Source organism: Pestalotiopsis fici, assembly GCF_000516985.1.
Source record: "Pestalotiopsis fici W106-1 unplaced genomic scaffold PFICI_Scf_4, whole genome shotgun sequence".
Taxonomy (NCBI): Eukaryota; Fungi; Ascomycota; class Sordariomycetes; order Amphisphaeriales; family Sporocadaceae; genus Pestalotiopsis; species Pestalotiopsis fici.
Genome location: NW_006917094.1, coordinates 1,653,069 through 1,679,560, shown reverse-complemented (window position 1 = coordinate 1,679,560; position 26,492 = coordinate 1,653,069). Strand labels below are relative to the sequence as shown.

Sequence of the window (26,492 nt, the reverse complement as noted above, 5' to 3'; positions counted from 1 at the left end):
ATACCCGGATTTCCAGAACATGGCACCAGACCTATTTCGCAAACGACTTCACCGGATGTTAGGGATGGATTTGCCTATGGAACAAGCAACTGAGCTTATGATGATTAAACTTTTGATAAATGTATCGTCTTGCTCGCGGTTGATTCAGGAACCCCAGATCAGGCCCTAAGGCACGTTTAGTGAAAATTGAGTCAGGCAGAGTCGACAGAGAAGAGAAAAAAAATCCTTGGATCGGAATGATTAGCACAGCCTATAAAGTGGAGCACAGTCGCTAGACTGCCAGCAAAGTCAGGGACAAAGTGGAGATTTCGAGTTGGACACTGCGCCTTGGCGAACGCGCGAGCCAGAGGGAACAAACATTTGGTTTCCTTCTCCCAGGTCCCCGTCGCCAGACAGATGCAATGTCTTGCTCTCAGGCAACTCTTCACTCACCATGAGGCTGCGTGGGTTTCTCTTCCATTTACACCTCCAGCTCGGCCTCGGTGCTTATGTTCAATGGAAGCTGTGCGATGACTTCTCGGGCTCGACGACAACGTGGGAGTCTGCGGGCTTGCATGCCTACCTCGAGCCAAATGGGTCGGCAACGCAGGTGACGTTGAGTCTCCATGATTACGCAGACCTCCCAGAGTGCAGCAATGGCTCCGACATCACGAGCGCGACCCTCGACATTACGCTGTTGGGTCTCTCGAAGCGCTCATACACGCCCGCTCTTGACGGGCCCTGCGCTGTAGGCTCGTCCTCTATAGCTAATCAGAGTTCCGACGTCGACTTTGTACAAGCGCTGTCCTTATCGCAGACTATTGACGGCCTGTACCCCCTGTCGTCGTTTCAGCTCGAGCTTCATCTGTACAATTCCACCACTGAGCCCGCCTGCATCTCGGCCATCATCACCCCAGAAATCCCTAGCAGCACGTACAATGCTCTCGTCTTCGGGCCGCTCGCCGTTCTGCTGGTCATCCTTGTGATAAGTTACTGCCGGAGACTCTTTGAAGAACCCTACGTGCCTGAAGAAGATGGCAGCATCCGATTAGCTGACCACGACCCACCCGTGGTCAACGGTATCGGCAATTGTCTTCAGCATCTGCAGTTTGCCTTTCTGACTGCATGTCTGAATTTCTCCTATCCTGGATTTTTCCAACCGGCTCTCAGTTCTCTCAACTGGCTGTCCTTGTTCAGCAGCTCCAACGGTTTCCTAGGAGGCTATTCATATTCTGGCGTCGAGGATGGCATTTATGTGACCAATGGAACCTATGGTGGAACTTATGGCATGGAGCACATGGTCCAGGTCTTGGGTGCGCCCATGACCATGGAGATATGGATCAATATGTTGATTATTGTTCTGATTCTGCTTGCTATAGCTGCCATTCTGGTTCTCATTCACCGGATCATCACTGGGCAACTACAACTCCCAAGGGAGCATCAAACATCGAGCACTACCCAGGAGGTCATCAAGGATACATTGCGAATGGTGCTGACCTATTTCATGGTACCTGTCATTGCGATATCTTCATATCAGCTTGATCATGTCGGAGAGCTTCCGTCATACTTCATATCACTGGCAGTCTTGCTTATTGTCATCATTGGGACAGCGTATGTGTGGTTGTTCCAGACTACATCGACTGCTCGCCTTGCGACGCTCATATTTCCCGTACCACAACACACTCAAGAGACCGAATCCCAACGGCGGGACCTGCGCGTATTGGTGCTAGTACACTTCACGTTAACGTTTGTCCGGGGCATTGCGATCGGCGGCCTGCAAATATCCGGCGCCTCCCAACTTGCGATTCTTATGGGTTGCGAAATAGCCTTCCTATTCTCGATTCTTATGCTACTGCCGAGCATAATGTTCTCAGGCTTGACGATGTGCTCGGTCGGCCGATTCGCTGTCCTCTCGCTAATGATTACCTACCTTGCACCTTCGTCTTCGGCTGCCAAGAGCATTGCATCCTATACCATACTTGCTCTGGAACTTTTCATATTGATTGTGCCAATCTTGTTACTGGAGCTGTGGGGGTTTACCAACATGTTGCTCTCCCGCCGCAAAGCTTCAGGCCAAGCACCGGTAAGGGACAGTCGTGACGGACGCGGAACACATTGATAATCATGCTAACATGCGTATAGGTTTACAATTTACGACGACTTCAGCGACGCAGTTACCATTTGAGACAACTTCCGCAACGGCCTAATGCTAGAGACTATGTACCGATCTGCGTGAACTGCGGTTTGGATCCTTCGATCAAATCAGAGACCTCTGGCACGTTGCGTCCGCCTAGCATCGCAGATAGTCGCGCGAGTACCCTGAGATATCCGAGAACGGCATCGCGTGCACTCAGCGAGAGTTCACGACACCTTTCATTGTCTTCTCGGGATCTGTCGCCTTCTGCCTATGAATCCTTGTCCACTTCGGGAAAGGGTAATCACACGGAGGTTTCAGATGGATTTGCTACATACGACGATTTCCGCAGTCAGAGAGTAGCGTCGAGGGGATCATATCAATCACTGGCATCGGCTGATATAACACCTGCTCCAGGAGTCGACTACTCTGTGCGGGAAATGGATTCATTCTACCGCGAGCCGAGGGAGCGAAACTTTGGCGACGCGCCACCAGAGACTGTAGGGAGCCGGCTGATGGGAGGTCTCGACTCAGTCACAAGCTGGTGGAAAAGACCACGGAAATGAGTGAGTTAAAGGATACTATGCAACATCTAATAGAGACCTTCGAGCAGAACCTAGGCAAGCATTCCGGGATTCCCAACTCTCACCTGAGACAATGTGAAGGGAAAGATGTGATCGATGGAGCTTGTAAGATATGTCGGCATTGATCCTACAATCTACGAAAGAGAGGTGCTGAAGAGCCATCCATTGTACCCAAGCACGGGATCTGCAGTGGGTATTGGCTACATCAGTGCACCACCAACTCCTAGTGAAGTAGGGAAGACCACACCATACATCCGAGATCTCACCAGAGAGATACGTTTCAGGAGGGACTCTTGCATAGTTGCAACAATGCGTGCGTGGTTTCTTCGATTGGTGTTATTATCGCCTACAGCAATCATTCCCCTACGACGATCTATCACTGAGTTTCTTCTGCTTGCGCCACTCCTCGGCGTACTTGACGCCAAATCCGTGCTCGAAAACGGCCCTGATCTCCTCCAGCGTCATGGTAGCCGCCTCAGGGAAGCAGTAAATGGCAAACACCCAGCCGAGAAACGAGGTGCAGGCATAGAACCCAAAGGTGCCTGACGGGGTAATACCCTTCATCATGGATAAAAAGGTGGATGACACAATGATGTTTGGACCCCAGTTGAAAATGTTCATTGCCGTAGTACCCATGGCACGAACTTCCATGGGCATGAATTCGTTGGCCTGCCACGGCACACATCCTAGTCCCGCAGCATAAAAGGCCACGAACAGAATTAAAGCCACCAATACGATGTATGCCGGTGTACTGACGTGATCATCGGTCACTTCGAGGGTATTGAGATCGATCGGAATCCAGTGGAAGGCGATAGCAGCAGCAGCAAGACACACTGGCATTGCCCACATGGTCCAGATCAAAATTCGACGTCGCCCGATGCGATCTATGAAGATGATGGATACCACTGTGAATATCCAGTTTACGGCAGCGATAATGGTACCAACGGCCACGGGGTTTTCGAATCCGACTATAGCAAACAGCGTGCTCGAGTAGTACATCATGGTATTAAACCCGCATATTTGTTGAAAGAACACTAAGGGTATAAGCATTAGCGGATTCATAAATGCTTGGTGTGGACCATAGACGGAGAGACGTTTATGGAGCTTGAAAAATGGACAGTCTTCGACATGAACAATAAATGGGTACATACTCAAACCACATGCTGCAGTGACAGCTCGCAAGTTTGCAGGCACTTTGAAGATATTTTTGGTAGCCGTTCGCAGTGAGATCTCCTCAGACAGGGCCTTTGCCTGCATGACTCCAAGCTCCAAGGATATCATTTTATTTTCGACGTTTCGTTCGGTGGCATGGGGGTAGATTAGACGCAGTACTCTTTCACAATCGGCCCGGCGGCCATGGAACATGAGTTGACGAGGCGACTCTGGGCACCAGAAGAGCAGGACGCCGAGAATGATGGAGATGATGCCACCTACGCCCACCATGTATCGCCAACCGTGCGCTACGTTTGTGAATGCAGCGGCAAATGCGTATGCGAGGATCGAGCCGGTGCCCAGGAATATCATGTCTACCGAGATCATCCGGCCACGGTATCTGGCAGGTGACAGTTCTGCAATGTAAACAGGTACAATCTGATTTGAGAGCGTTAGAACCTATCAATCAAGAATGTGTGCTCAATAGGGGAAAGGGTACACCCAGAAATTGAACTTCTACATACCATTGAAGCTGAACCCACACCCAGGCCGATTAGAAATCGACCAATGCACATTTGGATGATAGAATACGAGAGTGCTTGGACAAGAGCCCCAGCAGTAAACAAGACACTGGCAAACCAGATGGCAGGTCTTCTACCATATTTATCGGCAGTGATACCGGCTATGATGGCACCTACCAAGGCTCCCGCGGCACATAGAGCCGTGATGAGTTCTTTTTCGTTGGATGTCAACGGCCGCCCGTCCAAGTCGGAGCCAATGACGACGAGGACGCCCGAGATGACACCCGTATCGTAGCCAAAGAGCATACCGCCAATCGCGGCAGCGGATGCGCAGAGCCAAACAAACGGTCCGGGCTGCGTATCCTCAATCTCCTCGAGCTGTCGGTGCTCGGCAATTTTGACACTGGCGTCGAGGGCATCTTGGTCTTCAATGTGTTGTGAAGACTCTGCCTCCTTGGTCTCGACTTTGAGGTTCGGGGCTTCGGCGTTGGATGCCATTCTGATTGATCGGACCTTGTTACTGTAGAATTCAAGAAGAAAGTTTGCGGGGCTGGCCATGAACGGCAGTGAGGGAAAATCCCGTTATCCTAGATGGCGGTTTACTTCAACAGTTTATATAGATGAACGGTAACGAGGACAGCGTCGTCAAGTGTTCCTTATCGCCGAGCTTGCGTGCGAGTCTACCAGTTATCAGATTAAAGTTCAACAAGGAGTAGTAGGAGAGGCACGAAGCGCCGCTTGGGTCCTCTGATATAGTTTATTGCATCACTCTCGAGGCGTCTTGGATATAGCCAAGGACTGCCGGACAGGGCAGCGCATCACGCTAACGGTCAGAATCCAGCGCTGGCCAGCGAATAACTCTCCTCTAGATCCCCTCCCCCGCGTCGGCGCCCCAGATTTTCCCCAGGTATTGCAACCCCGGATTACATTAGAATGAGGCTATTCCTAGCCTGGAGATACCAGGCACTGGTCCGGGCCATCATTCGTCAATGTGAACGTGCCTGAGTCGCATTGTTAAGTGGGTGTCGGGTTTTTGTTGCCTGTTCTGCAAGTACGGCAAGTATTTCCGGCCCTGGACGCTAGCGAACCTCTCAGCTGGTCAGCGCCAACAGGAGCCGCCGGAAACTCCTACCCCATTTGCCATTTCGCGCAGGGATTTCCTATCGCCGAGTGACTATATGCAGACAACATGCCTCTAGCACGTCGGCAATGTTTGTTTCAGTATACATGCATCTAGCATCATCATTGCTCGCATCGTGAACATTCTTACGCCTCCACCATAATGTCCAAGTATTATGCATCATGAACGATCATGACCCAAAAATTCAGGCGGGGCCTAGGCTAGTCTCGGCGATTCGTGACCGCATTCAAGAGCGTCTTGTCTGCCGATCTCCGGCTTCGTTCGAGTAAATCGTGGTCCGCGATTATACATTGTTCATTCAGTTCTACCAAGACCGCCGATTATATTCTCAGTACTCGCAGAATGGGGTCCAGTACGAAGTACAAAACGAAACTCGAATTGCCTCTGGACGGTGTCGTGTCTTTGCCTATATAAGGGCAAACCTTCCAGCCTGTGTTGATGTTCTAAGAAAACCATATTCATCATCTCTCCTTCTCTATCACAATGGCACCTCAAAAGCTCAAGATTGGCGCAGCTGGCCTCGGCCGCATGGGCAAGCGACATGCCCTGAACTTTTTGCACAGAACACCAAGAGCTGAGTTGGTTGCTGCCTTTACCCCAGATCCCACCGAGCAGCAATGGGCAAAGGAGAACCTGGAACCCTATGGCGTGACGGTGTACACGGACTATAAACAGATGCTTCAACATCCGGGAATCATGGCCGTGGTCATTGGCACTGCCACTTCGGTCCATGCCGAAGAGTCAATCCAGGCCATGGAGAAGAACTTGCATGTTCTCTGTGAAAAGCCACTGTCGACGAGTCTAGACATTGTAAGCACACACCAACTACCGAAACGTCCATAATATCCTTCTAACACTCTCCTTGCAGTGCCGGGACGTCATCAATGCCGCCAAAGCCAAGCCTCATCTCAAGGTCATGTGCGGCTTCTCTCGACGCTTCGACTCCTCCTACAGAGACGCCTACGCCAAGTCGGCACAAGGCGCCATCGGCCGGCCCACCATCCTGCGCAGCCAGACGTGCGACAAGAACGACCCCTCGGGATTTTACGTGGCCTACGCTGCGTGGTCGGGCGGCGTCTTTGTCGACATGGCCGTTCACGATATCGACCTGACCCTGTGGTTCTTTGGCGACGAGATCGTGCCCAAGAGCGTGTCGGCGTATGGTGTCACAGCCGTCCAGCCCGCGCTAAAGAAATACAATGACTTTGACAATGCCGTCGGCATTGTCGAATTTTGGAGCGGTCAGATTGCGTATTACTACTGCTCGCGCATGATGGCCCACGGCCAGGAAGACACGACCGAGGTCATTGGCACCGAGGGCAAGCTCTCGGTGAACGCGCACCTGGCGCAGAACCTGGTGCAGTACTACCACCCCGGCGGCATCACGCGCGATGTGCCGGCGCACTATTACGATCGCTTCGAAATGGCCTTTGTGACCGAGGCCAACGAGTTTGCAGAGGCGTGTCTGGATAACAAGCCGTTGCCGCTCCAGTTGAACAATGCCGTCAAGGCGGTGGAGATTGGCGCCGCGCTGCAGGAGGCGTTGGTTAGTGGCAAGCAGATACGGTTTGATGAGACTGGTCGGCGTATCGAGAATGCACAGCTGTAATGAATTTGCATATGAGAAAGGAGACTTCACTGCGAGAATTACCTAGACTCGAATAATCAGATCAAAAACAGGTATTGTTCTTTCTAAGTACCAGCAGCAACCAAAAAACGTGTCGAATAAACAATACCAGATAGTGCTGCATTGCTCACTATGATTCAGCCTAGTACCAAGTCCACTTCTTTTAAATCGTGGCTTTCCCAGACCAGCTTGTCAACCCGTCCATTACCTTTCCGATACGCGACACCTCCAATCCATTCGATCCACAAGACACAATATTTCTCCATGAACTGCGGATTCTCGATAATATCACCTTCATTGGCTTCATTCCGAGGATATCTCCGTAGACAAATGGCGACAAGCTCCACATTGATCATTTCCATGAATGCAGACCGAGATTCCAAAGAATCCGCCCAAACGTTCCCAACACGATCGCCAGTGATTCCCAGAATGGACAGGTGGTAGGACTTTCTTTTGGCTCGAAACCATCCACGTCTTGTTTTGCAGGATAAGAATGGATGCTGCGGTCGCTCGTTCATGTTGGAGCTCTCAGTGAAATCAGCTAGAGGAAATGGGAACCAAAATAGTTTTCCAGGCAGTCTTGAATGTTTATAAACAAAGTTGCCACGTTTGAGAAGTCCTTGTTCATGACCGTCTGGCTTGTTACTATGCTTCTGCGGGTCGAACTCTTCTTTCTCCCATCCCTGCGCAAGTGCAGATTGATCATCGAGATCGTTTCCCGGGGAATCTCTTCCACGGTGTAGAAGCGTTGATCGAATTGCAAACTTTGTGCTCGAGTTAGAAGTCTCATGGCTGTACCATTGGGTGATGCGAATTATGATAGGACGGTCGTCATACAGCTCCCCAGAGTTCTCATCTATAAATTCGAGATACGAAGTTTGCCAGCCTAACCATGACCAGGATGGAAGCTGCGACCCCGGAAGGATAGAATGATCTTGCCCCGAGTGGATGCGTCTTTTCGTGCCCTTGGGCTGACCATACCACATCAAGGCAGACTCAAAGCGCATTTCCGGAAGGCCGTAAATGAATCCTCCCACGAAAGAACGGGCCAGTATCGAAATCAAGCCACTAGCGCCTGCCAAGGCATCTCCGGGAAATGTGAGATCCCTGGAAATGTATTCCCGGAACAAAGGAACAAGCTCATCGAAGTTTGGGTTTCCGGAAACTATATCTGGCGTCTGAAACTTTGCTGTCGTGTCGTGCGAATTTGAATCTCTGCCAAGAAGTTCTTCATGGCAAGTTGCAGTAGAACAACTCCAATGGAACTGTTTGTTTCCAATAATCAGACGTCTTTTTGAAAGAAAAAATTCTTGAAAAGTCCAGGCGCGACTAAAATATGGCGAGCTCTCCTTAACCTCCCACCCCCCAGCATTGTAGAGCAGAGGCAGATCGCGCAAAATGATTTTATTTTCTCTTCCAAAAGAGAAGACATCTTGGCGCAGGTTTCGTGACTGCGAGATACCCCTCAGTCCAGGAATTCCGTGATTAGCATCTCCATCTGTCGCAACAATTGTAAACTTCGCCGAAGCATAGATGGCTCCCACTGCAGTATGATATGTTAGCGTTGTTCTCAGCCAAATTTGGTCGACATTGTATTGTCGAATTCCCACTTTCTGTGGGTGTTTTGCTCAAGACATTTGATGGGTCATTGTCCAAAAGCTTTGGTATAGAAAACTGAAATACGTACTGAACAACAATTGTTGCTTGGAATGTTCACTGTCATTCTGGACAATGCACAATGCATCAGCCCAAAGATAACGCTCACCCAGCACGTTTATTAGCTTTGCGGCATACTGGATCATCGGTGAAACAAAATTTGCAAATTTGGGCTGCAAGAGGGCTCCTGGTTGCTGAATTTCATTCAATATGCTTAGTTCGGTCTGGAGAAACGATGTACTGCCCCATCTGTAGCTCAATGCGACATAGTTGACGACTCCATCTCCGGGGACCAAACAGTTGTTGACGACATCTATCAGCCAGGCAGGATGAGTGTGTTGGATTTTAAATGGGTTGCAACATAAATCGCCATGCTTCGACACACATTCCTGTATCCAATGACGAAGTACCTCGACTTCCACCCAATCACTATCAAGCTCACGTCCACGGCATACGACTTGGGTCTCGGTTGACGTTTCGACGAACAGGTACTGCCATGCCTCAAGCCGCTGGCCGAATTGCCGAGGTATTCGTACTCGTTTCATCTGTCCGCCCTCTCCATCACGTGAAGTAACGAGTACTTCGGGCATTCTCCGTGTGTCATTAGGAGAATGCATCTCTCCTATCAGAAATGATATGAATGGATCATGATGATTGCACGGCTTCTGATCGATCAAGTCTTCTATCGGTATCTTCTCTCTGCCAGAGCCTGCCTTGGTCAGTAGCCCCCATAGGCGCCGACAAATAGAGCAGGACTCGACAACCGAGGCAGTATCACCATCAGATTCCTGGTCCCGTGCGTCCACGTCCATAGCAACAGGAATACTCCGGCGAAGGCTCAGTGTTGATTCATTTCTTAGTTTTGGCACGTGATTGCCAGAAAGGTGCTGACAGGGCCAAGGTGGGAGCGATTGTGCCAACAGTTAGGATGATGAGAGGGGGTGTAAGATTTCTTTTCGCTGCATGCTCCTCCCCTCATCTAGGTGCATGCTTCCCCGCCTTCCAGTACGGCTGAAGGGTCTGTGTCACGTAGAGCCGCAGCTTGTTATCGCTGCCTGAAAAGGGGCAAGACTTGGCCATCCAATCAAGACAAATTTCATGGGCCCAGCCTTGCTTTGTGCTTTCAAAGCCGCAACGAACAGACCAGCGACGAGGTTGCGCGTCTATTCTACTTACCATAACAATTCAGCGCTGTTCTTCGTTCTTCAACAATGACGAAAGGCCATCTGAGAAGGTACACATGAAATCAGTCACTGCTGGTAGACGACTACACGAATGCAGCTGGATCCCGTGCATCGAAGTAAACGAAAGCTGAGCGTGTGTTGAAAGAATGACGTTGGGTCTTTCGGTTTTGCACCGTTCCGAACGACACTAAATGATTCGCAAAACATGAGGACTGGATTGCAATGGAGTATCAATCGACGATAAAACACACGAGAGACTAATGACGAAGCTTCAAGATACGTTTCGATCGACATAAAAGGTATTGATATCGTGAAGGCCCACCCTAGGATATTCCACTTGTCTGAATTCGACATGATAGCACTGACGGTGCTGATTGGGTCGCCCTGACCCGACAGAATGGATAACAACATGGAACAAGCAAGGATTATATGGCACCACAGTTGAAATTTGAAATCACGCAACCCCTCTTCGCAACCGCATGTCTTTTAATCACCGCACTCGCGAATCGAAATACACCATATCTTTGAATCGAACCTAATCAGACTGCGGGAAGGAAATCATTTGCGATTAGCCCGTTGGAATCGACGCATAATGTCTCCGGCTGGCCAGAATGGTCGGGATCGCGCCGAAAGTGTAGTGGTAGAAAACGTGTCGTATACCCACGCCATGCTACGGCCACCGATTCGTTTGTACAGCGAATCCATTCCCCAGGTGGACCCTATACTTCGAGAGTTTGCGTATTTGGAGAGAGCGACAACCGATCCTGACTTTGCTGTTCAGGCCAACGAACAAGTCAATGCGTCATTAGGCCGTACCCCAGGTGGGTTATCCGTCATTGATCCCAACTCGGTGCTTGGGGATTCGGGTAGATTGTACCACGGTTACAAGGATGGAAAATATTATTTCCCCAACGATGCTGTTCGTACCATTGCCTACACCATGAAGTTCGCATGCTAAGTTGATCAATCAAAGGCTGAGCAGGACCGTTTAGATCTTCAGCATCACCTGTTGACACTCCTTCTGGACGGGTGGCACGGTCTTGCACCCTTACAGTTCAACAAAAGGAGAAAAATTATCCTAATTTTGCCTAGTTTTCCTCGAGAGACAGTGTTTTACTTGTGAAACCTGCATAAAGCTAGCCTAATTGGGCTTAGCGCCGTCCGTGCACCTGTCTTATGATCAGCTTGCATTGGTTTACCAGCAGTTTGCATATATTATCGTACTCGAGACTCGATATTCAATTGTAATTACTACCTTGATTTAACATGCTACAGCATTCAAACATGCTTTAGCATTCAAATATGCTACAGCACATTTTCCACCTTAAAAGCCGAAGTCAATAATGCAGTTATCAACAGATTATGTAGGTAAGCACCTCTGTGTCAGTCTATCATCTCTCGGTTACATTGATCAGGACCTCATCAAGCCTATTATCCAGTTCACGCCCTCAAAAGGTTCTAACATCAAGTCCTGCGCGACCAAGAAAGTCGGCTAGCTTGTCCTGGTCCACCTTCAGCTGACTGAAGGCCTCGGTGACCTGCTCAAAGTTCCTGCCCAGCTCGTCCAACTGGACTTGAAGCTCTTCCCTCTGCTCATCGATGGCCGTCAGGCGATTGGCGATGGCTGGCTTGTACTTCTCAATGAGGGCAACCTGACGGGCATTCTCGGTTCCGTCGAACTCCTCCGGCATGAGCTTGGTGACGAGCGTTACGAACTCGACTGTCTTCTCAAGGACCAACTTGTCGTCTTTCTTGCTCTGCGAGCCAAAGAACTGCTTGGCTTGGCCGCCGGCGGTCCTGTCGAAGGGCTGGCGCGGCGCAGCCTGAGACCAGGCGCCGCTGGGGCCGGCCTGAGCGCCCTCGGGCTTTCGGAGCGGCGACGGGATGTCTATGCTCATCTTGTCCGGCTGAGTTTGGTCGTCTGCGCCGGGTCCGGTGAGGCCCTGCCCAACGTCAGCAAAAGCCTCTGCGGAGGCTTGGCAAACTTACCTGGTCGTCAGCGGAAACCGGACCGACGGTCTCGCCCTTCTTGTTCTTGACAGATGGCAGGGTACTCAGATCCTTGCAGCCCTTGGCAAACTCGAAGATGTGTGTCATGTAATCTCCTCTGGCCTTGTACGAGGCCTTGCCAACGCCGATCAGCTGCTCGAGGTACGTGGCCATGTACGTCATGTCCGCGTCGGCGAGGACAGAGGCCAAGTCAAAGAGGCGCTCCAGGTCCTCCCATTTGAACTCCATCTCGTACAAGCCCCGCACAGCAATCAGCTGGGCCTTCAGGAGGGCCCTGCCATTATCGAAGTTGACGGGCAATTTTCGGTCCTCGTTGGCCTTGCGAAGTACCGCGACGGTATCTTGCCACCAGGTGCCCACGAAACGCTTCTCCAGCGTCTGGGCGGTGGGAGTGCTGGAGGACATGTTTACGTGCGACGATCAAGATGCAGGCTGAATGCTCAAGATGCTGCTCAGCTTGGTGGAATGTGTCAAGGTTACAGAGAGATCAGGAGCACAGGATGAAGCAAAGATCAACACAGGCAACAGAGATCAGGCAGGCGGCGAGGACCACTCAAGCGCAGGCGTCATCCGGCAGGCGAAAAGCGTCACGGCCGAACAGCAAGTCAGGCTGAGGAAGACACCCTTTGACGGCGATGTTAGAAGCTGGGCCCAACGTCACGTCAAAGCATTTGATTGAGGCTGTATCAGTTGGTCTCGGTGCTCCATGTCTCTGGTCGCAGTTGCGAGACCACTGTGGAGCGACCCAGATGATTCCATACGTGATCGCGGCCAAGTTATCAACCCAGGCACATCAACAAGCCCAAGCCATGTCCTGAATACGGTGCTGTTCTTATGAAAAAAACCATTTCCCCCTTTCCCCCTTGGGCCCGGCCAGCCGATGAAGATTTGCATTCCCAAAGTCCAGTCGCCCACGACACTTACATTTTCCAGGCCTGATCAACCTGGAGATCGTGAGTCCGCCGATGGGGGGGACCAAAACAGAACACCAAAGCGCAGCAGCACACGCCGGCGCTCACCACCCCACAATATCCACGGCAAGCCGCATGAAGCCCGGGGAGAGACTCCCGCATCATTGGTGGGAGCGATACGATGCACGTCGGCTGAACACACCTGGATTTGTTGGAAGGCTCAACGGAGAAAAATATCCCCAAGACCCATCACACCGCCCTCAGCCTGCGACCATCGCCACTCTCACTGTCGTTTGTCCTGGCCAAATCACGCCAGAGAGCTTCTCGACACAGGCCACCACCCTGGCTTCACCGCCTTGGCCATTGGGCATCTGCGCTAGCCATGCGCCGGGCCGGGCTGGAAGGAGATCGGGACTGCGCATGCTGTCCCGGACATAGCGCCATTCCTCCCACTCGCTTCCAGGGCAGAAAACAACCAAACAAACGAATCAGGCGAATTTGAGGGGTAAGGCAAAGACGAGGAGCGTCATCAGCGGCACCTGCGTAGTTGAGGAGTACCGCCAGCGGCATTCATGTCTCGGGCTGGAGATAAATGGTCACAGCATGGCGCAGGCGGACATCCAGTAGCTTAGTCGTAAACACTGCAGCTGTCATCACTGCACATGGCGAGCAAGAAGGTCTGGCCAACCCCATTGCTCAACATGGCGCGTGATCGGACTCAGGGCCTGGCCAGCCTTGCGCCCGCAGCCGCGAGTGGTGTAGAAAAGTTGAATACATGATTTCAAGACACGCCGGGATCGCACAGTGCTAATAGCACTATAGTTCAGCTTCGTGAGACAGCAGCGTCGTGATCTTGGACAAGCATCAGACACACTGGTATCAGACCGGAAAGATGGCATTACGCCAGTCTTTATGATGCGAGGTAGAAGTAGTATGAGAGAAGCCCAAGCACCAGGCCCGCGTCCCGGGAGCCTTCAAGCCCTCTGATGTCCTTGCACATTCTTCACTCATCGCCCAGCACCTGCTCTGCATTCCTAACTCGCCAAAATGACACGAGGCCAGCTCAATACTACCGAGGAGGCGGAGATCCCTGACGTCTTCCCTAACATCTTCTCCATGACGGTCAGACAGCTCGAGAACGTCGCGGCGCCCCTGGGCATAGTTACCCAGAAGATCGGCAACAGCCCCTACAAGGCGGAACTGATCGCACGCATCTTCATGCACTGGGCTGAGCTCGAGCCAGGCACCCAAACAAGATACCTCGGCACCGTCATCATGCTCTGCAAGGGAACTCAGAAAGAGATGCTGGACTACGCCAACGACAACGAAGTCCCCGAGCATCCACACCCACAGCTCAAGGAGCACAAGAGCGGCACCATGCAGCGCATCCTAGAGCACATCCGGCTAGTCGAGGAAGATGCCGAGAGCACACTGAGCAGAACGTCGCGAGGCACCAGATCGCGTGGGGGACTCCGCCGTATACGCCGCCACAACAAGCGGAACTCGACCGCATCTCTGTCACAGGATTCTCGATTTTCAACAGACAGGGACGCAAACCAAGCCAAAGTGCTGGAGGCGCTGGGCGCATTCGTCCAGTCTCTCGCCGTTCTTCTGCCCAGTGCAGACCGCCGCAACAGGCACCGCCGAGGCAGGGGCCGTCCGGAGACACCAGTCTCAGAGATCTCGACGTCATCCTCTCTCATACTTGTCCGCGAGCTAGAGAACGAGCTCGACGAATGGGAGGGCGACATCTACGGCGTCCAGCGGCGCCAGGTGACAGAGGCCGATCGTTTTGACAGGATCAGAGAGATCTTCCAGGAGCTCCTCAGAGACGACACCGCTTAGCACCGAGGATAATGCACCGCGAAGGAAGGGCCTAGGCTGAGGTGGAAGGGCTCTCCATCCATGTACCTATGCAAAGTTGTAGAATTCAGATATTTGTTTGAAATCCAAAGTACGTGGCAACGCTCGAAAGCACCTTTGTCCGTAGTCTGCATTGAGAGCACCCACATAAGGCATCCTTCCACGCGTGCATAGGTGGCAGAACAAACGTAGTTGAGCATCCTGGATCCAACCCAAGTCGTGCCGGTGATCTGGCAGCCTGGCTGCCATCTCCCGCAAACCGGTTCCTTGATGCTAAGAGCCATGCTCAGGCCAGCTGCAACCGAGACATCTTGATTCTTAATGCCTGAATATTCTCAAACGCGCAGTCGTCTGCCTATTAAAGGGCCACGCCGGCGTCTAGGATTGCCGCCACCTCAAGGACTACGCACTCCAGCTCCACGATCATCAAAGATACATTCCCGAGCAACTAATACCAAGCTCCTCCCCAGGTCCAAAATGCAGAATACCAACCACAGTTTCCAGCTCTATATTCGGAGCCCGCCTCCGTATACCGTTGGCTATTGTATGAATGCCAATACAAAGGACATGAGGCAGACCCTGATCTTGCTGGGTATGCCAGAGCTCACAGCGAGCTCCATTACCCCAAACGAAGCAAAGGCGATTCTGAATATGGTCTCGTACGGCCTTGACTATCGCCGGGACGGCACCACCTTCCAGACGCTCGTCAAGATTTTCGCGACGACATCGTCCGCGAGATACCAAGTCTCGGGCGCCCAACAAGGCAGTCAAGTGAGCCTCGAAGGTCACGTCAAGACCTACATGGATGTATGTGCACGAACACGCTCCGCTGTTCTCCAGTCTCTCTAACTCTGATAGAATCTTCTCGTACTGCTGGAGAGCATCGCGGACGAAAGAGCCCGCGTCGCTAGGGAGGACGAGGAGAGACAGCGACCTGTACGTGCAACCAGAAGCACCAGGGGGAGCCCCGCTGTTCGTGAGGTCGAGAAGAAGCCAGTCTCGTCGCCCATCTCAGCCGTGAGAAAGATTCTGCAGCCCAAGAAATCCGGCGATCAAGAGATGACGTCCCCCACCTTTGGCCGACGACATCGAACTTTGACCATTGTACCCAAGGCATCCGGCAGCGCCAAAAGCGACGCTTCTGGTCCGGCGCACGTCCTGAGCGGCCTCTTGAGCTCGCCGCGCACCCCGACCACTCCCAGCGCGGCCCGCCCTGAGGATGCCCTAGCGACTATTCAAAACGCCATGGACCTCTTCAGAGGAAAGCAGATCTCCCGTTCCGATAGCAACAAGCGACGTCGCCGCAGCGCCTCTGCTGAAGACGAAGAGGGCGACGCCATCTAAGTTGGACATGCGAGAGGATAGACCGGTGGAGAAGATTACAAAGGTTGAAGACAGGCTGTGTGGGACTTGCTGGCAAGCTCACCACCATGCTGCAGCATGTACTCTACGCCTCTACCATGTCGGGCGATTCTGGATAGACGGCGACAATTCTCCATAGATTTACCATACTTGAGAGCGGCATAGTGTGTTACAATAGAGCATACGAGGGGTCACCTACATCTTGAGGCCAAAGCCAGCATGCATACATGAAGACTAATGCTCAGATCCGTCGCCCGCGCATAGTCCCGTGATTTTCCCCCAATCTTCGGCAAAATACATTATCATAATATTTTGGCCTTCTTTACGCAACAGCAAACGACAATAAATGCGTGGGGAGCATAGATTTGGCAAATGATGTTGAAATAGGAGCCCGGATTTCGGGCTTCATGCTCCACTATAAAATATATATATATATATACCTCTCCCTACTCCTATAAATACGTACAGATATTCAACCAACTAATCAATCACTTCACTTACCATAACCTCATTCATCTTAACAAACGAGGCCGTTCGAACGAAAAGGAAGCCAACGCTTTTTGATTTTCTCTTTCCATCTTCCTCCAGCTCGTTCTTCTAGCCTATCATTCAGTTACCCTTCTCCGATTGCCTGCATAAGCATTTTGAGCATCACTTGTTGCGCAAACTCCTCAATATGGATGCGCCTGAGCACCTAAAGAGAGAGGAGGGCGGGATCCGGAGCAATAACGGCATTGACGGACTCGATACCCAATCATTTCAAAACGATCTGGTTGATTTCGACGAAAGGCTACAGACGGTGGAGCGATTTCAAACGCGAGAGCGACATCAAGCACAGGATCGCCATGACGATCTGGTTGATTTCGACGCAAGGCTCCAAGCAGTGGAGCAATATCAAGCACAGGATCTCACAGACAATCTAGTCCAGATCAACGAAAGGCTACAGACGGTGGAGCGATTTCAAACGCTAGAGCGACATCAAGCACAGGATCTCAAAGACGATCTGGTTAATTTCAACGCAAGGCTCCAAGCGGTGGAGCAATATCCAGCATATGATTTCGAAGACGGTCTATTTGATTTCGACGCAAGGCTTCAAGCGGTGGAGCAACGTCAAGCGCAGGATCTCGCAGACAATCTGGCCCAGATCGATGAAAGGCTCGAAGCGGTGGAGCAACATCAAATACAAGGTCTCAAAGACGATCTGGTCGAGATCAAGGAAAGGCTCCAAGCCGTGGAAATGATGGAAGAGCATAACTCTGCTCGTATGAATAGCCTTTTGCGCTTGCTGAGCGAGTGCGCCCATATGTTACGTGGTTTTTGATAAGTTAAAAGGGGTGATTGTTACGTGTATAATACCCCACAGGCCACTACGGCTATTCTGCCCTCTTTGATAGATTCATTCCAACATTTCGATCCATAAGCAATTACAGAAAGGCAGAGATAATTTTTGCATATCGCTTGAGGCCAGCGCCAGGGTGTGCGTAGACTAATGCTGGGACCCGTCGACCGCGGCACGTTGTAAGTGACATGTCTACAAAGTACACACCACCGATGTAATACTTTTTACCTGGAAAAAGAAATATCCGTGACAAGGCCTCGTTTCCGTCTGTCGTTTGTAAAGAAGCTCTTCCACGTCTTCACCTTTTCTACTCCCCGCGGCAGCATCTCAGCTTTCCGGGACTCCGCTCAAGATTCATCGCCACCATCTGGCAATACCCTCTGCGCTCGCGATCATTCCCTATCGGACAAGCTTTAATCTACCTCTCAAAAAGACGCCATGCAGTCCAGCTCATCCCACCACTCGCCTACTCCTGATCCTGATGGGTCACCCCGGGCTGACGGCGAGCTCATCGTCCGCAAGCCAATGGAGAAGCAGCCAGACGAAAGCCCTCAGGCCGCAAGCGACAAGCAGCGCCAAGATGACCAGCGTATTTCTTCCCCTAACGGCCCCTCCGGCAACATGGCAGGTTCAACAGATGGTCGCGCCGCACCCGCCCAGGCTGGCAGCTCGGCCACGACGAACAACCCTGGCGATCAAGGCAGAAAGAACAATATGGAGAAGATGGCCTTAGAAGTACAGCAGTCTATTGCGAATGGACTCTACCGAGATCTCAAGAGGTGCGAGTCCGACCTCGACATCGCTCGCCAACAGCTCGAGTTGGCCCATAGCGAGCACGAGCGACTCAAAGCCGAGTTCGATCAGGCATTCAAAGACTACCACCTCGCGAGCACCCAATTCGTCGCGGTCAACAGCAAGATGACCAATATACAGGAGGTTCTGGCCGATTTGGCGGACAGACTCGAGAAGAACGGCTTCGAGCTCGGGGACGACGGCTTCGAGAGAAAGTAGGGCCAATAATCTCGCCTCGACGCGCCCGCCGCTCCAGCTACGATCCTGCTCGAGAGAACCTCATCTTCCTTCGGGCCGGATCAAGTACCGGCATCTAAGTGGGAGGAAAAACAAAAGGTGGATAGACAAGACAGTGGTATTCGCTTTGACTTTGGGGATTTCATTTTTGCATACAGGCCAAACAAGAAGAACGAAGACACCGCGAGGTGGAGATGTAGCCTATGAATAAGCCTAAGCAAGGCTTTCGGTCGGACGGGAATGGCCCTGCATCCCATCTATTTGCATGCTTAATTCTACTTTGCTGCCTGACATCTCCTTATTGAATAGTTCTTACCATGCAACGTTTCCTATGCGTCAAGCTGTTATCTATCTCTCTGGTGCTCGACAGGAGGTCAAAGACAACAAGGGATCTTGCATGCTGCTTTGCCAGCCCGGAGCTGCCGGGTCTGACTATATCAGAGCCTGACATGTCTTCACTCCATTGCTTATACACACTCCTGTCGGATGTGGATGCCTTGAAGCTATAGCGGGACGCGCGTTTGTAGATTCGGTCTTGTTCTCTTTTCGATTGATCTCGCCCATCCAATTCTTCCCACCTTGAAAGCCCCTTTTGTGTGATCTCTTGTCCCATCGCTTTTGATATCATCCCACGACATCACACTTTGCTCAACCGCAAAAGCCCAGTGATCAAAGCAGCGCTGCAGTGTGGTTTGGAAGATGATAGCCCGAGCACTTACAGCTGCGCAAGCTGCATGTCTTGGTGTCAAACATGGCACTTCACAACCTGGACTACTCTGCCCTAATTGACCACACAGCTTTGTTTATCTGCCATTCGATACATAGTCACATGGCCAAAGGCGACTCAAAGGAGCACCCAGCGCTCTACGCCCAGGGACATCCAACGGCAGGCAGGTCCCGATCGCTCTGCTTGTCTTCCTTTCGGAGTCATAACTGTATTTAAACTCTCATTATTTCCACTGCCTCTTCTGACACCGCCCGGCTTATCGGTTTCTGACCACACATCCTCTCTAATCTCGCCTCGTTTGTGCTCTGATCAGACCAAAGGCTCACAATGCCTCCGGCTACCTCTCTACCAGGCCCACCGCCAATGTGCCTCCTATGGGCAGACGCCCTTTGCCATGGCAATGACATCCTTGCGGCCTCCAAGTGGCTGGGGCTGCCCCAGGCCAACGAGTCCAACCACGCCGCCGCGAGGTTCACTCGCGCAGCCAGAATGGCCATGTTCTGCTACGGCATTGACCCAGATGAGTATCCAGAAGAAGTCGAACAGGTGGCCCGCCTTCTAGACCCTGTTCAGCGGGTAAAGAACATCTGCGAAGCCGGCGACGTCCCGTGGGAGCCCGTGACGGTTCGCCAGCTGACGGAAGGACATCTCAAGGCAAGTCGCGCCCACCGTACTGCGGACTGCAACTAACACCTCGCAGCATCTGTCCGAGCGCATTAAGAAAGGTCAATGTAAAATTGAGTCTGCAGATGACGACCACGCTATTAAGCGAGAAGCTTCGCCCCACAAGATCACCGGCGCCGGCGACACGACAGACTCGGGCTCGGAAGGCGACAAAGAGGTCAAACAAGAGACACCACCCTACAGGGTTCTTGGCCCAGACGACACGACAGAGTCGGGATCAGAGGGCGACGAGAGCAGCTCGGACCCCGTCGGACTGCCTGCCACCCCTTCCCACCATGGACAACAAACAAACTCCTCCCCGCCGGCACAAATCGTTGGTCTCACCTTGGATGATCGGTCTGCTTCCATCTTCCAGGGTGGCAAGACCGCCCTGGATGCCTCTGATCCACGACAGGCTGACACTGGATCCTCCTCTTCCGACGACACCACTCTCTGGTCCTTCATAAGGAAGAGAAAGGCCAAAGAGGTCCGTCGCGGCGCCAACGCCGCTCGTCGTCCTGAGCCGGCCGTCGGCGCTGCATCGCCCCCACCTTCGTCTGATCCCAAGAACAACTCAGTCACGCCAGGCAAGAGAGAACGGGAGGCGCAGCCGGGACAAGGCTCTGCCACAAAGCGTGCAAAGACAGAGTAGAGTAGTCAGCTGTCTAGCTGGGCTTGAGCTCAAATCACACACGCCGAGCAACTCGTGGTTGGAGCAATTGGAAATTGAATATCATCGTCGAGTTTGGGCGGTTTACGGTTGCGCTCTGGGATTGATCGGAATTGGGAGTCTTTGCTACATTTGTCGAAATCTCAGAACTTGAGATCTCGGAAGATCAAACCTTTAAAGTAACATGAGACTATTTGACAAAGCAATATTTGTACTTGACGGTCTTATTACGGCATATCTAATTGTGAATATCGAAATAGCAAAAGGTCAAAAAGTTGATCGACGTCGTGTGGTACACTACTACTGGTAATAGGTACCGGACATACTCCCGGATGTCAACCATCTCTGCTCCAGCCCGAAGGGGAACGTCGTAGAATCGTAACAGAGCCTTCGTGAAGAACTTAGGGAATTTAAACCCATCCGACCCGACCCCACTGCCTAAAGGAGTTCTGTGTGATTCCGAGGATTCACGATGTCGATTTCCAGCTGACGAGCCGCATTGACTGGTCGAGACTAGATCATCCGGGAATGCTTGCTCAAGGCACAACCCCGATTTTCATACCGTGGAGCATCCGGTAGTTAATCGTCGTTTTCAGATCTAGAACTCTTCCGAGTCGTTGAAATGTCGTCGCTTTTCGGCGCTTATATAGGGGCAACAATTATAAGTTTCATCTTCTATATCTTTCTATTATAGAATAGCCTTTGGGCGGATATTTCGGCGGCCGGCAAATATTTCATGCCGGCCTCGTAGGACCGAAGCTGTGACACAGCGACGACATATTTGGCGATGATTAAATTTGGCACCATAGTCTAGTTGTTAGCGCGCCAGGTTTAATTTCAAGTTTTAAATATTCCAGATGCTTTTAAAAAGATAAAACTCTTTTTGCGCGCTCGAACGTCAAGTCACCACTGGCGTACCTCAATCGGAAGCTGAGTTGGAGTCTTTGGTCTCAGCATACATAGGTACCCCTTCTTGCCATTCTGCTGTTCCACTCGACAGATTCATCAGCATCGGCGATTATTAAAGCCGATCAGATCATCAGGGTACGTATCTGTACCGGCCCGTAGCATGAATTCGCGGCTATATGCAATAAGTCCCCCTGTTGATGATGACATCTCTCTGCTTGTTGCCATCGGGGTCGAATTCCCCGACCACGTGGCCATTTGATTCCATCGAGCTCGACCCGCCAAGCTGCCTAGTCGCCTCACTTTCTCTCATCCGGTGTGATTCCATCTTGACCGCGGTTACACAGTCTGATCTCCGGCAAAGCTAGAGAAATAAGATGTTGCTTGACCTCAATCTTTTTTGCTCCAGCCAGAGACATACCCCGACTGGTTGTATAATTGCAGGTTGCTCTACTCCGATCGAGCTGAATGAGATGGATGAAAACGAAGCTGGCACAAATAGCATCTATTTTCACAAAGCGACAGAGATAAACCTTTTACAGAGTCTTGATTGCTCCAGCCAAGCTTTCCGCAGGCTAGTCGCGGCTGATTGGCAGACTTGCAGTGTTTGCAGTGTTTGTGTTTTCATGTTTGGCATTGGCATCGGGACCAGGCAGGTCGCTCCGCCTTGATCCTGCTTGGCATTTGTTGGACTTGGAGATGCTACATTTACACGCGTACAATCAATGAGGTACGTACTATACCTGACTTCTATTTATACCTCTCCCCTCCTCTCTAATTCCAAATCCTTCTCTCACATCTTTTCCCCATCATCACAACTCCATTTACCTTTCTTCCCACATCTCCAATGCTTCCTCATGGCTAAACACCAAGACCAACCTACATAGCTGTGGCTGGCTACAACTCTTTCAGCTTTCACAATTCTTTTTATATATAGGTCATACTTGCCCATAATATCTGATAGCCCCTTTCGTGGAGCGAGTAGGACTCGTTTTGGTACAGAAGCCATCATCATCTTCGACGCTTTGTACCTCCACCTCTGACCCTTAGTTAGTGCTCGAGCTCGAGGACTTGACGGCTTTGGCACCTTTCACCCATGTTACTCAGCACCAGTGGCATGACGCCTGCCATAGTAAGTCATCCTGATATCATACCTACCATTTAGAGATGATGATAAGACGATAATGCTAAGACGCGAAGCACCTCCCTCACCACCAGTGGCATGACGCCTGCCACAGTAAGCCATCACAGCTACCATACCCTCCACTGAGAGATGATGCTAAGACGCGAAGCACAGCATTGCTCCTCCCTCAGCACCAGTGGCATGACGCCTGCCACACTAGGTAAGCCTTCCTAATAAGAAATATCGTGTCACCTGGAGATGATACTAAGATGCCAAGATCCGGGCCCACGCCGAGCGTGAAGTCCGAGAGAATGGCTGAGAGCGCTGAGACAGTAGGAGTAGCTGAAGGAAGAGGAAGACAAGAAGCGGGCATGGCCGAGCATCTTTGGCTTCTTTAAGGCCATGCCCGCTGCTCTAAGTAAAAGTCTCTCCCAACCAGCAGCCGCCGACAAAGGCTGTCGATGGCTCTCCCGTTCGACCGAAGGCGCCCATTGTGATGCCCATCACGGCAAGCCCTACAGCCACCTGTTCATCCAGATGATGGCAGAAATCTCTGGCGACGACAGTCACCAACCAGAGTCGCAGCAGATTTGCTGCGGCGAGACTTATATGCGCGCAGGTGCGCAACCCCAGACGGTGCGGACGACCTCTCCGCGCCTCCAGCCTGCGTCTTCAGCTCCTCAGCCTGTTATTACGGATATCTGTTATGAGAACCGGACAAGACTTGGGGTTTTCTCGACAGTGTACAAGTGAGTCTTATCCTTTTCCAAAACTTTGACTGATACTAATATTAAGCAGAGCTCGACGCCAAAGATGAGTAGAACTCGACGACTTGCGACGCCATCCCTCATAAGGCAGCCACGACTGTGGACTGTGGATCTAAGGCTCTCAGAGTTAGCGACCTATATAACAGGTAAGCCCTCTATGTCATCGCCACGCAATATTTGCATATGGCCAGCAAAAGTTCTTCAATAACCTTGACTCTCCAGGTACCTCTAAACCAGCTGCGTCCCGTCCTTCTAGTCCAAGCAACAGCACCATGCCGGCTTTAAAAGCAATATGCCCGGCACAACAGCCTGCCATGGATTCTATGCATAAGGTTGTTGAAGGTCTGTTCTGGAGATACAAGTATCAACTCGAGTATCACAATAAGGGCAAGGAGCTTGAGGCGCGGGACCAGCAGTCGAAGAGATCGAAGGCCGCTTCCAACACATACCCGCATCAATTGAGTTTACTACAAAGAGCAAAAAAGCTCATAGTTGCGGAACGGGGCGATATCCAAACAAAATTCGAGCAGGCTGATTCGAAAATGTCGTCGTGTTTAAGGACAACAGACCCCCTGGAGCACACCGGCCCTCCCACAAGCCAGCCTTTCCAATGGTCCACCTACGTCCACCCATCACAGATATCCAGCATACAGCAGCCACGACCGTGACTGCAGCTATAATTGATGGGCTTTGATATTGCTTCCATGAGCAATGTCACCTCGGCTCTTCCAGCCTGTAGCCGAGCACCGGATTTCAAGACTTTGTATCCAACAAAGGCCCAAGTGGATGATGAAGTGCATGACTATGCACGCATGGGCGCCACGAACCTGGGTTGCCATATGCGACGATGGGAGTCCGCCCCCGACGACTTTAAGAGATTGTTCTTCTGCTACAGTTCCGTAGATCCGGGCTGTTTATTTATCAGAAGATGATCTCAGTCTTCGAATCACCATCCCAATGCTGAGCTTGGAGTGAATGTGGGGGGACCTCAAACGTGCCGGCTGTGCTCCTAGAGGTTTTTAAACCTCAAGAGTGGTTCTCGGAGACCAAAATTCAGGACATACTGTCCAGCCCCCTTCGCAAATATATTAACGGTCAACGAGTCTACTGGTGGAACCAAACTTGTTAAGACGGCCAATTTTGGTTGTGGTGTCTTGATTCCAGGACACCTTATCTTCGAAGAGGGGGGTCTACTCACAGAACGCTAGGCAGTATGATCCTCGACGAGACAGGTCTTTATTTCTGAGGAGTGGGTGAATCGAACGGATTGGCGAGAGGATTATCAAGCTGGCTAGGAAGGATGCTGCCGGGGTACGAAGCTTGTAAAGATGAGCATCCGATGCGATAGTCTGATTCCAGGACACCTTATTCAAACTCTTTAATCAAATAGCTGTTTACTATTGACTCTGTAAAATGAAAGTGATGGGGATGCAAATAACTCTTTGCTCTTGGCTCTCCATCGCAATATTACTCAACACGTTTACCATTCGTACTTTCCACTCTGCTTTCTAATTGACCATCCAAACCATACTCCACTCAAATTCTGCATTACTGTCACCTGAGCTGTCATGCCAGCATTCGCACACTTGATCGAGATGGGTGCCTTTGCGTCGCTTGATCATCTCTTCAAAAACCAAATCCTCGTGAAGACTATGCGAACCATCATTATATCTGAAACGAATAGGGTGCTTTGAGCTTCATCTATTGGCCACAGCTAGTTGTCGAACTCGACGAAATAGATTGTCTGCAAAACAATGGATTGATGGGCACACAACAAATGATTCCACGCTGCGGCTTCTGGCGGTTCCTCTTGTTCTTTTTCAACCATCAAACAAACTCGTAAGGCCCCCTGCCCAGCCCCCATCCTCGAGCCTGGCAAATGGCAAGAAGTGACACAATGCTGATCAACATGCAGATTACGTACAAATAAACATAACAAGCACTTTAACCCCACGATGCCAATTACTCGTCGCACCTCCCGCCGCCGCATCCGCCGCATCCGACGCGCCCGGCCTTTGGCCAGCATAAATCGGAACCACAGACAGCGTGCAGGTGCCGGTTCGTCCCCCCCTCGCGCCGGTGCGCGCCGCCGGGTCCCGTGCCTGGCTTGCGTCGTCGAAGCTCTCGCTGGCCGCTCCGATGGCGCCTGCCTCGACGCAGTTGGTAGGCATTGCTACTGGCAATGTGTACATGGCGACAGCGTCCGGCCCTGTCGCAAAGTGTAAGGTCTTTAAGCATGGTGATGGCTACAAAATTGTCTAACGAGGTCATTACATAGTCCCGCGCGTGCCCGCTCGGCTGTGGCGATCTTTCTGGAAGATCTCCAATCTGGCACCGCCAGTGAAGACGTAAGTGGGTCGATCCAAATGTGCTTGATCATTGATACTAAATTCGATCGCAGACAATGCGCCAGCACAAAGAAGTTGTGAGCCAGCAGCTCGCCCGCCCGCCTAGCGCCTAGCAGCAGCAGCAGCAGCAGCAGCAGCAGCAATAGTAGTAATGGTCTAAGAAGGAAATAACGATATTCGCAATTTGTTGGGGGTAGGCTGAGCACTTGTTTCAGCGGTTGGTTTGTGTTGGTTTACTATTATTATGAAGCAATTCATTATGCATTATTCTGCCCTGCAAACGTGCTTTCTTATGACTCTGGTGATTGTGATTTGCTTATGTTCTCGGTACTATGGCTTGTCATGCCGAGTCCTAGCAGAGCCACACTTGATCAGTCCCAGGGAAAGATCGTGACGTCGTGCCTGAAAGTCGTCAGCGGCGTCACAAGGACACTTGGGCATCTATACTGGCAGCGTGGATTCGTGCTTGCAGAGTCGCTGCGTCCTGAATGGAGAGGTGCAGCCTCTCCCGATGGAAACTTTACAGATACGAGATTTGCCTCGGTGTTTGCATTCCGCACAGGTGAGCCAATGAAGATGGGAAACGAAGCTGCATTATTGTCGCTCTCACGACTGTCGCCGCTGACGTGGCTTGGATTTCCTGGATCGGGGACGAGGGACTCCGGCATGCAAGAGTAGAGGACCTAGGCAAAGTGCAGAAGTCTAGTCTGGTGATATACGCTATAAGGGACTGTGCTTGAGACTATCTGAAGGAGACATGCATAGAGGAAACAGTGGCAGAAAATCATAGACAAAC

At 51.5% G+C, this 26,492-nt stretch overlaps 14 protein-coding genes across 14 annotated transcripts; 11 read left to right on the top strand and 3 right to left on the bottom strand.

The window, feature by feature from the left end:
- Positions 1–433: 433 nt before the first annotated feature.
- PFICI_06495 (uncharacterized protein) lies at positions 434–2,679 on the top strand (the record flags this gene model as incomplete). The annotated part of the gene is made up of 2 exons (XM_007835076.1): positions 434–2,062; positions 2,122–2,679. The coding sequence occupies 2 exons, from the start codon at positions 434–436 to the stop codon at positions 2,677–2,679; spliced, it is 2,187 nt and encodes a 728-aa protein (XP_007833267.1).
- A 381-nt stretch (positions 2,680–3,060) lies between these two features.
- Positions 3,061–4,868, bottom strand: PFICI_06494 (uncharacterized protein; the record flags this gene model as incomplete). Its single annotated transcript, XM_007835075.1, has 3 exons — positions 3,061–3,731; positions 3,849–4,287; positions 4,374–4,868. 3 exons carry the CDS (start codon positions 4,866–4,868, stop codon positions 3,061–3,063), a joined length of 1,605 nt encoding a protein of 534 aa, XP_007833266.1.
- Positions 4,869–5,994: 1,126 nt separating this feature from the next.
- PFICI_06493 (uncharacterized protein) lies at positions 5,995–7,120 on the top strand (the record flags this gene model as incomplete). Its single annotated transcript, XM_007835074.1, has 2 exons — positions 5,995–6,321; positions 6,380–7,120. 2 exons carry the CDS (start codon positions 5,995–5,997, stop codon positions 7,118–7,120), a joined length of 1,068 nt encoding a protein of 355 aa, XP_007833265.1.
- A 155-nt stretch (positions 7,121–7,275) lies between these two features.
- On the bottom strand, positions 7,276–9,606 carry PFICI_06492 (uncharacterized protein; the record flags this gene model as incomplete). The annotated part of the gene is made up of 2 exons (XM_007835073.1): positions 7,276–8,681; positions 8,826–9,606. The coding sequence occupies 2 exons, from the start codon at positions 9,604–9,606 to the stop codon at positions 7,276–7,278; spliced, it is 2,187 nt and encodes a 728-aa protein (XP_007833264.1).
- A 964-nt stretch (positions 9,607–10,570) lies between these two features.
- Positions 10,571–10,936, top strand: PFICI_06491 (uncharacterized protein; the record flags this gene model as incomplete). The annotated part of the gene is made up of 1 exon (XM_007835072.1): positions 10,571–10,936. The coding sequence occupies one exon, from the start codon at positions 10,571–10,573 to the stop codon at positions 10,934–10,936; it is 366 nt and encodes a 121-aa protein (XP_007833263.1).
- A 490-nt stretch (positions 10,937–11,426) lies between these two features.
- Positions 11,427–12,393, bottom strand: PFICI_06490 (uncharacterized protein; the record flags this gene model as incomplete). The annotated part of the gene is made up of 2 exons (XM_007835071.1): positions 11,427–11,921; positions 11,968–12,393. 2 exons carry the CDS (start codon positions 12,391–12,393, stop codon positions 11,427–11,429), a joined length of 921 nt encoding a protein of 306 aa, XP_007833262.1.
- Positions 12,394–13,946: 1,553 nt separating this feature from the next.
- Positions 13,947–14,744, top strand: PFICI_06489 (uncharacterized protein; the record flags this gene model as incomplete). Its single annotated transcript, XM_007835070.1, has 1 exon — positions 13,947–14,744. The coding sequence occupies one exon, from the start codon at positions 13,947–13,949 to the stop codon at positions 14,742–14,744; it is 798 nt and encodes a 265-aa protein (XP_007833261.1).
- Positions 14,745–15,239: 495 nt separating this feature from the next.
- Positions 15,240–16,106, top strand: PFICI_06488 (uncharacterized protein; the record flags this gene model as incomplete). The annotated part of the gene is made up of 2 exons (XM_007835069.1): positions 15,240–15,569; positions 15,621–16,106. The coding sequence occupies 2 exons, from the start codon at positions 15,240–15,242 to the stop codon at positions 16,104–16,106; spliced, it is 816 nt and encodes a 271-aa protein (XP_007833260.1).
- A 694-nt stretch (positions 16,107–16,800) lies between these two features.
- Positions 16,801–17,445, top strand: PFICI_06487 (uncharacterized protein; the record flags this gene model as incomplete). Its single annotated transcript, XM_007835068.1, has 1 exon — positions 16,801–17,445. One exon carries the CDS (start codon positions 16,801–16,803, stop codon positions 17,443–17,445), a length of 645 nt encoding a protein of 214 aa, XP_007833259.1.
- Positions 17,446–17,901: 456 nt separating this feature from the next.
- PFICI_06486 (uncharacterized protein) lies at positions 17,902–18,474 on the top strand (the record flags this gene model as incomplete). Its single annotated transcript, XM_007835067.1, has 1 exon — positions 17,902–18,474. One exon carries the CDS (start codon positions 17,902–17,904, stop codon positions 18,472–18,474), a length of 573 nt encoding a protein of 190 aa, XP_007833258.1.
- Positions 18,475–19,546: 1,072 nt separating this feature from the next.
- PFICI_06485 (uncharacterized protein) lies at positions 19,547–20,534 on the top strand (the record flags this gene model as incomplete). The annotated part of the gene is made up of 2 exons (XM_007835066.1): positions 19,547–19,843; positions 19,920–20,534. The coding sequence occupies 2 exons, from the start codon at positions 19,547–19,549 to the stop codon at positions 20,532–20,534; spliced, it is 912 nt and encodes a 303-aa protein (XP_007833257.1).
- Positions 20,535–22,983: 2,449 nt separating this feature from the next.
- PFICI_06484 (uncharacterized protein) lies at positions 22,984–23,334 on the top strand (the record flags this gene model as incomplete). Its single annotated transcript, XM_007835065.1, has 1 exon — positions 22,984–23,334. One exon carries the CDS (start codon positions 22,984–22,986, stop codon positions 23,332–23,334), a length of 351 nt encoding a protein of 116 aa, XP_007833256.1.
- A 2,153-nt stretch (positions 23,335–25,487) lies between these two features.
- On the top strand, positions 25,488–25,777 carry PFICI_06483 (uncharacterized protein; the record flags this gene model as incomplete). The annotated part of the gene is made up of 3 exons (XM_007835064.1): positions 25,488–25,569; positions 25,627–25,696; positions 25,750–25,777. The coding sequence occupies 3 exons, from the start codon at positions 25,488–25,490 to the stop codon at positions 25,775–25,777; spliced, it is 180 nt and encodes a 59-aa protein (XP_007833255.1).
- Positions 25,778–26,038: 261 nt separating this feature from the next.
- PFICI_06482 (uncharacterized protein) lies at positions 26,039–26,374 on the top strand (the record flags this gene model as incomplete). The annotated part of the gene is made up of 1 exon (XM_007835063.1): positions 26,039–26,374. One exon carries the CDS (start codon positions 26,039–26,041, stop codon positions 26,372–26,374), a length of 336 nt encoding a protein of 111 aa, XP_007833254.1.
- Positions 26,375–26,492: the final 118 nt, after the last annotated feature.